Raw genomic sequence first — 13,398 nt, forward strand, 5'->3', positions numbered from 1 at the left:
ATACAAAGCTGCTAGCAGGAAGCTTGAAAGTCACCCACCCAGTCTACACCTGGGCAAGCAGGATCCACCCCACTCCAGCCCCAAGTTTCGGTCTTTAAGGGGAAGCCAGGATGCACATACGTGTGTTTCCTCAGGGCCTTTGTAGTTACTGTTCTTTCTGCCTGGAATTATTTTCCCTTGATAAGTACCTGACTTCCCTTAAATTCCTTCAGAGCTCGAATGTCATCTCAGCCGTGGCCTTCCCAGATTGTCTTATTCAAAATAATGTCTGCCCCCACACATAATCTGTGCCTTTCCCAGCTTTAATTTTCATAGTGAAATTGCACTTCAGAGCACTAGGTTTTCCCTAAGGAATGGAATGATGTTTTGCTTACTGCTAAACCGGTTTTTGAGCTCACCCTAGAGAAGTAGCTCTTTCATCTTTCACTTATTCAGTCATTAAGTCATGCAACAATTAATATTACTTTTCCTCATATTGTCGGAAAATAGAATATTATATGAGATCAAATTACAGTCCTTGAAGGTAGAAACCTTCTCTTTTTCAGTACTGAATTCCCACCACCTAGCATACAGTAGTTATTCAATAAATCCTTGTATGAACGAATGAATGAATGAACAAATGAAGTTTCCATGAGAAAGGTGATCTGTATAAGACTTTCATCTCAATCTTTCTATGAAATTAGGAGCACACTTTTTTCCATGGACTCTTGCCCAAGACCAGACATTGAGAAAAAATTGTACAAACAGTAGATAGCATCATAGCTAAAGGAATGTCATCTTTTGAAGAAGATGACTTTGATTTCTAGAATGGTTCACAAATTTTAAAGTACGGGGAAGATGAAGATGATTTTCAGGAGGGAGAGAACATCAAGTGGTTTATGATGTGGAGTTGCCCCCGCAGAAAGGCAGCCGTGTTACGGGGTAGCGTGGTTTTTACTCCACCTTTAGAAACAGAGGCAAATGACCAAAAAGAAAGGTGACTTTAGACCCTTATTCAAAAATGAAAAACCCAGGGCTACCTTGTAGCTCTCTCCCTGGCTTGATAAAACTGTCCCCGTCGAGTCCCAAGCCATCAAGAAAAGTCATCAGATACGTTCTTTAAAGGCCAACACATCCATGAGGCCCAGTAGCTACACTTCCCAGAGCCCATAGTACTTTTGGAGACCCCTGAAAATGTTTTCACTTCTTTCAAAATTAGAAGAAAAAATTAACTTTGAGGTAGAAGAAAATGTTTTAATACACGAATATATTCATCTTAAGCCAACAAAGTCCTAAAATATCATGTTTGGCTTTTTTTTTTTTTAAGATTTATTATATTTTAGAGAGAGAGAGGGAGAGAGAATCTCAAGCAGACCCCGCACTGAACACAGAGCCTGACACAGGGCTCGATTCCATGACCCTGAGATCACAGCCTGAGCTGAAACCAAGAATCGGACACTTACCTGACTGCACCACCCAGGTGCCCCTGGCTTTTTTTTTTTTTTTAATAGAGGAAGGGGCCCTTGGAGGCAAAAGTGCTGAGGCCTCGTGAGAGCATCACATGGCCCTGCTCTTGGGTCTCCTGTGTGTCAGAAAGCATTCTAGACAGATCCGCAGTCAGAAATACTGAAATGTGTTCATGGCAAAAGAGTTAAGTCCTCAGTTTAGACAAAAAAAAAATCTCTACGCAGATTCATTTTCCAGGATGCCTCGATTCACGATAACCATTTTAGGAGAGAAGAGAGATTAATGTAGTTGCCCCATAAAATATTTTAAGCCCTCCTCCTCTCCGAAACAAAGCCCGCAGCATGAGAGCAAGAGAACATGACTACCGATGCTGAGAAAATGCATTTTCTTCAAGGTGCTGCCGCCACTCTAATTCGCACCTTCTGAGAGGAGACAGACGTTCCTGACATGTACAGGCAGCTAGAAGAGGAGGGAGAATGAGGCCTGGCGAATGTGCCCAGCTGGGAAAATAAGCATTCAACTAACTCAGTCAGAGCTGGAAAGGAAAGCCCCCAAAGCAAACCTTGTGGAGAGCGTCCCTTGTCCTTTGTGAAAACGCAAATCAACTGACCTCTAAACCCCACCTGAGTCATAGAAGTCACTTGATGTAGGCAAATTAGAGACAGATTCGTTGGACTCTAACTTCTCTTCTGTATTTTGAAGAGTGCAGACCAGTGCCATCAGGAGTAATTAGCAGTTCACAAGGCGGAAGATCTTCAGTGACAGCGACCTGTGTGAGGATGGGGTAGGAAATGCAGTTTCAAGAGTGGTGGTCGGCTGCCGTACCCCCTCGTTTATCGCTGCATCGTGCAGAATGGCCTGAACTGAGCACCTCTCTGGGCTTATTCTGACGACCAGAGGAGATGGTCTCAGACACCACCTTCTGGATTAGCATCTAGACTTCATCCTTTCTTTGACTCAACCACATCCCACTCTTAACTCCTAAGTCACTTGCAATTAAAATACCCTAATCCTGTGGGGGCTGGGGTGGGACAGGGGAGGAAGGAGGTACGTGCTGCCGTTGGGAGTATCCCGTCCAACTTGATAGTGAAGGTGATGGGGAGGCGGAGGGTGTATTTCCAACTATGGTAATTGGGTATTTGTGTCTGCTGTACTTCTCTAGTTAGATCCAGGCTATCATTTCAGCCTCTCAGAGCCCCTTCGGCTCATGACCCTGTGATCTCACGTATGACCACCCTTTCCACTAAATGCCATATGACCCATTGGTCAATGTGCCATTGATATCCTTATCTAAATTAATAAAATGTCAGCTTGGAATCATACCATGAAAATTCTCCTCTGAAGCCAATTTCTACCCATTGATCAAATTCCACCCACAGTTCATCTTGTTTTAAGTCTACCTTTAAAATACTCTTACTGTCGGGGCGCCTGGGTGGCTCAGTTGCTAAGTGTCTGCCTTCGGCTCCGGTCATGACCCCAGGGTCCTGGGATCAAGCCCCGCATTGGGCTCCCTGCTCTGCAGGAAGCCTGCTTCTCCCTCTCCCACACCCCCTGCATGTTTTCCCTCTCTCGCTGTGTCTCTCTCTGTCAAATAAATAAAATCTTAAAAAAAAAAAAAAATACTCTTACTTTCATGAGCCCACACATACCTGTCTTGACCATGAAAATGTCATGGGAGACAAAAAAATGCTTTGCTGAAAGGTAGGTAGCCTTTGTCAGAATTCCCCCAACCTAGTAGGCCATTACTCCAATCTGGAAATAAAGGCATTGGTTTCAGAGCTACAACAGAGAAGAAGGTGTTGGGGGGAGAAGCACACTTCTGTGTAGACAGGCCTCCCTCCCGATCCACACCTCGACTCCATTCCAGGGCGGGTACAGTTGAAACATTCGGACTCCTGTGAGGATCCACCCCAGTTTCTGGTTCAGCCTCCACGCATCCATTAGGCTTTGTCTTCTTCTTCTTTTTTTTTAAGATTTTATTTATTTATTTATTTCAGAGAGGGAGAGAGAAGTGCACAAGCAGAGGAAGGGGCAGAAGGGGAAGGAGAAGGAGAGAGAGAATCTCCTAAGCAGACTCTCTGCTGAGCGCAAAGCCCGGAGCAGGGCTCAGTCCCAGGACCCCCAAGGTCATAACCTGAGCTGAAACCAAGAGTCAGATGCTCAATGGACTGAGCCACCCAGGCGCCCCAGGTTTTGTCTTCTGAAAGTCAGCTCATATGTCAGAGTCCCAAGATTTGAATTCTTTCTTATGTTAATTATGTAACCTGGAGAGCCAATGGAGGGGAGCCCCCCCACCAGTACACTTTCTGATAACAGCTCTCTTCTCCTCTTTCTGTGTGTGTGTGACAGGTCTAATTGCCCTGGGAAAACCATTGTCTTCAACCCCTACCTCCATGTCCATTTTCTAATGCTTTAATGGTCAGGCTTTCATGCAATCATAGCCCTCAAAGGATTTTTTTTTCTCTTGGGTAAGACAGCTTTAGACGCCCCTGGGGTAGGAATTACAATACAAGTGAGAACAAAGGAATATTTTACTGAATCATTCTATTTGACCTAATCTGGAAATACAAAAATTTGTTAACACATTTTTCCTAGCCTATACTTCTGTTGTTTGTGACATAGATGAAGTCAGCACCCTCCCCTCCTCCCATCGCCCCAAATCCCCCTGCTCCCTAGGGAGTTAGCTTCACATGACCCTGGGCTAGTCTTGGCTGGAATACTCTTCAATGGTTTAGAGAGGCATTAAGGAAAACTTAAAAGCTAAACTCACTCTCCTTATGGTGTTGGCTACAGTGTAATAGGGCTTTCCAAAACCTAAAAAAAAAAGTTTTAGCAGAAGCAGAGCACACACAGAAGAAATTATTTTTCAGTTTGGTAATTTTGTACATAAAATTCTATTTCTGCTGCTAACAAGTTAAAATGCAAAAGCAAAAGTGGGATAAAATCCAGTGAGTAAGAGGCAGGTCTGTTCATTTCCAACCTGTGGGAAACGCATTAGTGTTCTGTTCTCCAATAGCAAATAGCTAGGACACGTAGCTGATATTTACTAAGATTGTGAGAGGTAAAATCAGACCTGCCTTTCTAATGAAGTCAACCACGGCACCCAACTCTGTGGTTTGACTGACAGGTACATCCAGTTTTCTGAAAGGTCTTGTTACTTTCAGCAAAGCCTGTTATTCTTAGCCCTGAAAAGTCATGCTGTGCAGCAGGGCACCCCAAGCTGCAGGAAGGGGGCACCAGGCTTTCTATCTCATATCTGACAACTTGAAACATTCAGGAGAAAGTGGAAAATTTATCTTTCAGATGTGTGTGTTCTGCATGATGCCAAATGTCAGGGTTTTGGAAACAGCTCAGGGATCCTGTCTTCCCTTTGTATTGTAATCACACTGGGTTATATTACTCAGCAAGTTTGTAGTTCTCAGATTAGATTTTAAGATAGGGAATGACAGTTCCAAGCTTTATATACATTCCCCCAAAGTTCAGGGACTGTAATAAGTTTATGCAAATAAAAATGTAATACTTCATCATTTTGCAAAATAAGTGTGGGCTAGCATCTTCACGTTAAGACATTTCTTTTTATTATTATTTCTGGGGGAAAAGATCCAATCTTGTTTTATTAATCCTTAGAAAAAGATTTGCAATGTAGGAGGAGAAGATTCTGCTTCTCCCAACAGATTGCCTCTTTGTAACTGAGTTAGCATTTGTCACAGGTCAGAGCTATTTAAATCACACCTGCATATTTTAGTCCCGCCTTCCTCTGGAAGAGAAAAAAGCATATAATAAATACAAGGAAATTTCATTAGTGTCTTTCTCTCGGGGATTAATAAAATGTCATAGTACATAATTCTATACATCAGTTATGTACACGGATTTAATTCTAGCTGTGCACCTTTTGAAAGGCAGCTGATCAGGAAGACGTCACTGATCAAAAAATTTAGCCCGTGAGAGCAGAGAGCTGATGCTGAACCTGGATGCCTACATTTCAGGGCCCTGCCTAATGTTAATCATGCGATCATGTTGAAATGGAGGAATGGGGTTTGTGTGTGTTTATGTTGCTTTTTTAGCTGAATGCCCTTGGCTTTTTTGTTGCCTTTTCCGCCCCCCGTCTTTTTTGAGTTTCTTTTGCTTACGGTTATTTCCCATTTATCTGTTCCATTGACCCACTCAGGCTCCTGTCCATACAACTATAACCAAATGGAAAAATTGTACCCAGTGTAATTAACCTTCATCCAGCTGTTCTGCCAGCCGAGACCCAGATGCTCAGCCCTAACCTTGAGAGTCGCAATTTAGGGTGGCTGCCAGCCCAACCGCACCCTAGTCGTGTTTCCCAGTGTGTATCATTTGGACTACTCCCCAATCTCATTTCAGTCTGATAGTCCAAGAATTATTTAAAACTTCACGCAGGCAGTGATTTCAAACCCACTTCCTATTTATTCCATTAGGGCCCATATAACCACTACTTCACTCTTGAGGCTGGTGGAGGGTTTCTATAGTAATGGCTATTCAACATTAAATAGACGACTGTCAAGGTAAGAGCAAGACAACTATATTTTCAGAGGAGTGCATTTTCAGTGAGATGGATTTCCAGATGATAGTACTTCTAGAAATAAATACATATATAAAGTCTGTTCGCATATAAAGACCTTTATATGTAAATATCTATAAAATATATATGTAAATATAAAATGTATATAAAAATATAAAGCTGTATTGGATCTAGATTTCCTACTTTCCCTTCCTCTCTCAAAGCCACATTCCACACCTATCGACGCTGATAAACTTTGGCCTACCGTGAACTTGCCTCTACCTCAATCTCTGGTGTTGGTTCCCATCCCACACAACCCAAGTGTGGATGACAGACTGTCTAACATATAGTCACGGTTCTCGTCATGCATGCAGTCCCTGGCTGATTCCTTTGTGCAAGAGGCTATTTTAGACATTTGGAGGAACACAAAGATAAGTAACATTCAGTCCTGCTCTCAAGAAAACTGTAAATCTAGTGGAGGCACAAATTCAGGTTTCTGGCCCATCTGGACAGGGAGAGAGCACACCTGGGCCAGGTAGGTAGAGCCCGGAGCAGAATCTGGGAGGAAGCCATTTGGAGCTCTCTTTTTGAAGGACTGGGGACCTCTGATGTTCTGAAGTGTGGATACTCACAGGAACTAAGCATGAACAGAGGAAGAGAATAGAATTCCATTTGGGTGGAACAGAGGTGTTTAAAGCCAAAAATTAAGGAGTGCAGAGGAGCACCAAGTTTCTCCACAGTCGTATTCCCCAAAGAACAGTAGTGGGAGAGCCAACGGCACCGTGTTTTGCCTTTTCTGTTTATATTTTTTCCCATTTCCAGGGAAATGAGAGAGAGAGAGAGGCAGGCTCCCCGCTGAGCAGGGAGCCTGACATGGGGCTCCATCCCAAGACCCTGGATCATGACCTGAGCCAAAGGCAGATGCTTAACCAACTGCGCCACCCAGGCGCCCCCTACTTAACATTGTTCTTGAAATGGACTCGTCATTTTCCCTTAAATAAATTTATGTTCAAAGGAGAGCATGTTATAAGGAAGTCTTGCAGTATAGCCGTAAAACGAAATACCAGTGTCACTTGCTGTAGCGATACAAGATTGGTAAAAACACATGGCATGGGAATATTGGGAAATTCAGTACCTGGAGCGTTCAGGTCTGAGGTCGGCTGTTAAAAAGCGAAACTGGCAAGTGTTGGAGTGATGAGCAAGATAGTCCAGTCCCAAACTGAGCCAACCTGACAGCTTCTTTGTGAAGGATTAAAAGAGGATGAGAAGAAAAGAACTTCCTCTCCCTGTGATCACATGTTATTTAATGTCCAGTCCGAGAATGACCTAAGGCCACCCCCAGTGCCACCAGTAGGAATATTCCCCCAGCAGAGTGAGGGAATGGATGGGACGGCTACCCCTCCATGATGGGGCCAGGTGCACCTGAGTCTCTGCAGAGCACAGGTGAGCTTGGGGGCTGGAACCTGGCTCTGCCATCTCCATCCATCCCACAGATTCTTAAAAGCCCATCCCAGCCCCTAACACGGTGATGGGAACACAAGAGAGCCTTGTCAAAAGTTTTAAATTGGGTCCCACTGACATTCTAAGATCTTTTGGCTCTCCTTCATAGAAAGCAAAGAATTGAGTTTACAGGGATATTTCATATCACATCCCCCCCTCGCAAAAAATATGGATAGGAATTTCTAAGACATATAAAACAAAACAAAAAAATCAGCTGATGGATAGGTTCCATGGGGGGCACCAGAAGAATATCCGGATGAGTTTAAATAGTCTCTAAGGTAAATGAGAAATCTCTGTTGAGGTGTCAGCATCTGGATTCCAGCCGCTGAAGCAGTGCTCATGCGTATGCACAGGACCTTGCATGGATCTGCGGTCGGGGTGGGGGGGGTGGCTTGTGCAGGTGCCCCTTCTCTCCCTTCTCACAGCACTCCTGCTGGGCACTTGGTATTCAGCAGCTGAAAAGCAGGAACCAGAAAGCTTGCTAATGCATTGCAAATGTAATCGCTGCCTCCTTCTTAAAAGTATCATCGTGCGCATTTCTTTGTAAGGTTTCACCTGGAATTGTGTCATATTTTAAGTGGGCTATTTGCTATAACCCACATCATTATGAAGGTAAGGTATTAAAATACCCAGGACAGCTTGAGAATGTAATTTCAGAAGTGATTGTACTGCATTTCTAAAATTAGCATTCTTCAGAGCAGGTCTCCCCCACATGCACCTCGGCCAAGACGTCTCCATGCAAAAAGTAGTTTCTTACAGTAAATTGTGCTGTAGTATTTGATTTCAGTGCGAAAGCCATTCAATTAATTTTACAGATTAACATAATTTACCTGTAATGAGCTCAAACACACTAAAGGGATAGCTTTACTATCAAGCCTTAGGTGTTCCGAAGAAGGACAGATTTGTATTCCAGACAAGCATCGACAGAACTTGCTGGTGCTTTAACTGAGGCTGGCAAAGCTGTGACGTCAGTTCATGGCATTTTTAAAAACTTTATTACTGGCTAAGTCACTAATGAAATATGTTCTTAAAGCGGTCTCTAGGGGCGCCTGGCTGGCTGAGATGGCTAAGTGTCTGCCTTTGGCTCAGGTCATGATCTCCAGGTCCTGGGATCGAGCTCAGCAGCGAGTCTGCTTCTCCTTCTCCCTCTGCCTCTCTCCATGCTTGTGCTGTCACTGCTTCTCTCTCTCTCTCTCAAATGAATAAATAAAATCTTTAAAAAAAAAAAAAGCAGTCTCTAATAGCCATTAAAAAAATTCTTTTGAACCTCGCTATGACATTTCTATAGAGTCCCTGACTAGAAATGCCAAAATCCAAGTGAATATAAAAACAACAATATAGTCTGTTTTTTGAGAGAGGGATAATAACGCTCCCTTTTCCATAGGGTTATTCTGGGTATCAAATGTCTAATTTGTATAAAGCATCTAGTTTTAAAGGTTCAGTAAATGTTAACTCTTATCATTGTACAGCGTTTGTTCAGTTGTAGTCCTTGGTTGTTCACAAGCTTGGTTCCCCAGCTAGGTTGTGAGCTCCTTGGGGTAAATTTCTGTATTTATGTCCTTCCTGCTACTGTTACTAGGAAGTGAATACACTCAATGAATTGAATTGATTGAATTGAATTGAATTGAACTGAACTGAATTGAAGTCCCACCAGATGGCAGTAGCTCCCAGCCCCAAAATTCTTCCTTCATGAGCCCTGCTCCAGGGCTGGACAGGCTAAAAAGAATTCTCCATTTATGGACGAGAAGCGGCAGATGGAGTGAGCTTGTTCCCGGTGTCCTGCCACCAAGCAGCAGCTTGTTCTGGTGCCTCGACCACAGATGTGAGCCAGATAGGAATTTGGGAAGGCAAGGAGCTCAGGTCTCCCTTCCCACCCTGGTAACAAAGAATTACCCTGAGTCTCCTTGGATGGAGCAACCCTCAGCATGTTTCAAAGGAAGGCAGATCACCAGAAGGAGGGGATAGGAACCAAATATATGAACTCTTTGCAAGGAAGACAAGTTGGTGAACCCAGAACAAGGAATTCTGATATGAGACCAGGAGACAAAGATTGAATCATTTACTTTGTATTCTTCCTTCAATGAAAATCTATGAATTTATTCATTCAAGAATCCTGCAATTATTGAGGAGAAAGTGGAGGAGGAAGAAGAGAACAGCCAGTGAGGGGTCAGTGGACCAGAGCCTCTTCCTGGTCATCAAGGGGACATCGTGACTGTGGGATTTTTTTGTTCAGTCACAGGTGCATTCTGCCTCCCCATCCTAACTGGAACATGCTCTAGCTCAAAGTCACAGACTGAAATTTACTGCAGGAGAAAACTATGAAGAATCGTTAATTAAAATTTATGTACTTGGCTGAGTAAGCCCCTGTTAGAATCCCCAGCATTACCATTCCTTGCTGCCCATCTCTTCTGTTAATCAAAATTCACATTGGGCTAGTACAGGTCAGTCACTGAATTGCTTCTTTAATAGGATGAGTAATCAATACATCCACTTCTGCCCCCAAGGCCTAAAAGATCCCTTCTCTACTGATTTATTCTTTCCTTAATGAGGAGTAAAATTTTATAAGACTGCTTTATCTGAGTCCATTCCTCAGTAAAAAACATCACCTGCTCAGATTTCAACTTTTTAAAGAAGTAGGTAGCCTTCTGTTTCCCAAAGTCTGTGTTTTTCACAGTTCAAGTGGAAGGGGAAATATCTCACATCTTTGTCCTTGTTTTTTTTTTTTCTTAAGATTTTATTTATTTTTTTGAGAGAGAGAGAGAGAGAGCACAAGCCGGGGGGAGAGGCAGATCTAGAGGAAGCAGACTCCCAGCTGAGCAGGGAGCCTGATTCAGGGTTCAATCCCAGGACCCTGGGATCCTGACCTGAGCTAAAGGCAGATGCTTAACCGACTGAGTCACCCAGGTTCCCCCTTGTCCTTGGTTTTAAAAGACAGTCACCACAGTCATCATAATCTCCCGTCCAGAACGCAAGTTGCCTTGCCCTTCTCTGAAGGGCCATTTGCCCACCACCTGGGTTGATAGCACTGCAGAATCAGTGCCTATGCCCATGGTTCTCAAGCCTCAGCGGGCCACAGAGTCACCTGGAGGGCTTGTGGAAGCCCAGATTGCCAGCCCCCACCCCCACCCCCACCCCCGGCATTCCTAACAAGTTCCCAGGTGATGCTGATGCTGCTCGTCCAGGAACCGCACTTGTGAAAACCACCCATAAGAAAGATCTAGAACTCCTTCAACGTTCATTTCTGCTACACAGATTGTAAAACTCAGGACAGAGGGTCAAAAAGGCACTGGCTTTACTGAGCTAACTGGTAAGACAATGTGTGGTTATATTAATTGAAACAGTACATTAGAAACACCTCTACTCAGATGCCCCGCTAATTTGAATGTTAGTTTAGGAAGATGTCGAACTCACAGACTGGGGGGGAGGTAGGGATTCTTAAGTGCACAGGTGTATTTGTGATTGAGTTGGGAAAGTTTCCTGACTTCCAAAACATCCATCAGATCCTAGCTGGGATTCTATAAACCTCAGAATTCCACGGGGATTGGATGCTGGAGAAAGAAAATATGCCGTTATAGGCTATGGGAACTCTCTCTCTTCTTTTTTCTAAATAAAGAATTCAGAAGAAGAAAGTTAAGAATGAGGTACAAAACGGAACCATAGTTTACCAGGAGGGGGCCTTGTTCAATATGTGTAAGAGGGAAAAGAGAAGGAGAAAGATCAATCAGAAGCCAGTGAATGTGGTTGGTTTCAACAATACCACAGGTATTGGGAAGGTCTTTATGTGTGCATTTTATTTTAACAAATAGAGTCAGAGTCTCCTCACCCTACATGTTCTCTAGTAACACAGAGGTTCGTTTGCAGCAAAGTCTCCAGCCCTCAGCCTTCGAGTCATTTAATATTTCGTCTAAAAGAATATAACATCTTAAACTGAAACCTAGAGTAGGATTTCGACACAGGCGTTCAAAGACGAGGCTGTTACTGCTGCGATATGGTGAGTGGGAGAAGACTTATTTTCTCTTTCTTTATCTTTTAGAAACCGGGAGGATTGACCAAGAGATTCACAAATACAACACCCCAGGATTCACTGGGTGCCTCTCCAGAGTCCAGTTCAACCAGATTGCTCCTCTCAAGGCGGCCCTGAGGCAGACGAACGCCTCGGCTCACGTGCACATCCAGGGCGAGCTGGTGGAGTCCAACTGCGGGGCGTCCCCGCTGACCCTCTCCCCCATGTCGTCTGCCACCGACCCCTGGCACCTCGATCACTTGGATTCAGGTAAGGCAGCGTTGGCCAGGTGTCTTTATTTCTTCAAACCTGTTTCATCGTCTGTAAGATGGGGTTAGGAGCAGGGCCAGTAAGGCTGGTAAGCTGTTGGAGGACTGAGGGCTCCAGGGAACGTGGGAGCCCAGGAGTGCTTAGCTACATACCAAGTGCCCAGAAGCTACAGCCGTCAGCCTGGCTCAGAGCCAGAAGTACATAAGGCGAAGGGAAGGAACACGGAAACTGTTAACTCGAACTCATTTAAGCGAAATTAGGAGATGCCTAAACTGATGTCTACGATGTGACTTTGGGACCGACCTGGTTCGCTGTTGCCTTTAGGACTCTCCCTGCGGCCCCGAAGTCCAAAGTCTACTATCAGGGGAAAGATTTTTTTTTTTTTAAAGATTTAATTATTGGGCGCCTGGGTGGCTCAGTTGGTTAAGCAACTGCCTTTGGCTCAGGTCATGATCCTGGAGTCCCAGGATTGAGTCCCACATCGGGCTCCCTGCTCAGCAGGGAGTCTGCTTCTCCCTCTGACCCTCCTCCCTCTCATGCTCTCTGTCTCTCCTTCTCTCTCTTGCAAATAAATAAAATCTTTAAAAAAAAAAAATTTTAAAAAAGAAGATTTAATTATTTATTTGAGAGGAGTGAAGGGGAGCAGAGGGAGAGGAAGAGAGAGCCCTAAGCCAACTCTGCACTGAGCATGGTATCCTACGAGGGGCTCGATCTTACAACCCCGAGATCAGGATCTGAGCTGAAACCAAGATTCCGACACTTAACCGACTGAGCCACCCAGACACCCCAGGAAAGATTTACTTAAAGCAATGAAGAGATCCATCTCCCAACCCTGTATGTATATGAATAATCCCATAGGCTTCCAGATTTTTAAGAGGTGCATTTAAGCTTACAGGACTCGGGATTTAGTCCCACTCCTGCAGGTGATAAGACATGTAATTGGAAAGCATAGGCCTACGATGAAAGGCTACGGCTCTTGGCTGCAAAATTAATTGGGAGCAAATTCAGCATGCCCATCACATCGAGTGGCAGAGAGCCATAGGTACTTACTCTTTGCTCTACCCAGCCTGACCTTGGGCCACCTCTCCAGGCCTCTGCACTGTCACCCCCAAGGTGAAGGGTGGGGTGTGATCTCTACGTGACCTCCAAATCGAACAGTCCGTGCATCTCCAGAGCGACATGTAAACACAGGAAGAGGACGGTGGAGGCAATGCGGCTCCATGACTCTCCCTGTCTCATTAGCAGATTAAAAACATGGGCATGTTTCCTGATCTCGTTCCTCGGCTTCCTTGTGAATAAAACAGAGATAAGGTGACTGGGGCACCTAGGCGGCTCAGTCGGTTAAGCGGCTGCCTTCAGCACAGGTCATGATCCCAGGGTCATGGGATCAAGCCCCCCATCGGGCTCCCTGCTCAGCAGGGAATCTACTTCTTTCTCTCCCTCTGCTGCTCCCCCTGCTCGTGCGTGCTTGCTCTCTCTCTGAAATAAATAAAATCCTTTTTTTTTAATGGAGATAAGAAGACCCAGTTCCCAGAATTCTATGTGGGACAACATACTGAAGGCACTTGGCGTGGTTGTAGACATGTAGCAAGCTTGTCAAAAGTTCAGCAGCAATAATATTAACAATGTGGTTATTATGATGTTAGACGCGATT

General features: G+C 44.4%; 1 protein-coding gene across 1 annotated transcript in view; it reads left to right on the forward strand.

The window, feature by feature from the left end:
* The window catches only part of CNTNAP2 (contactin associated protein 2), a 1,879,707-nt gene that overhangs the window by 1,834,082 nt on the left and 32,227 nt on the right, over nucleotides 1-13,398 (forward strand). The window contains exon 22 of the mRNA XM_078059689.1: nucleotides 11,505-11,744. Coding sequence (XP_077915815.1) covers nucleotides 11,505-11,744 — 240 coding nt within the window. The remainder of the gene's footprint in view (nucleotides 1-11,504; nucleotides 11,745-13,398) is intronic.

Source organism: Halichoerus grypus, chromosome 12 (assembly GCF_964656455.1).
Source record: "Halichoerus grypus chromosome 12, mHalGry1.hap1.1, whole genome shotgun sequence".
NCBI classification, from domain to species: domain Eukaryota; kingdom Metazoa; phylum Chordata; class Mammalia; order Carnivora; family Phocidae; genus Halichoerus; species Halichoerus grypus.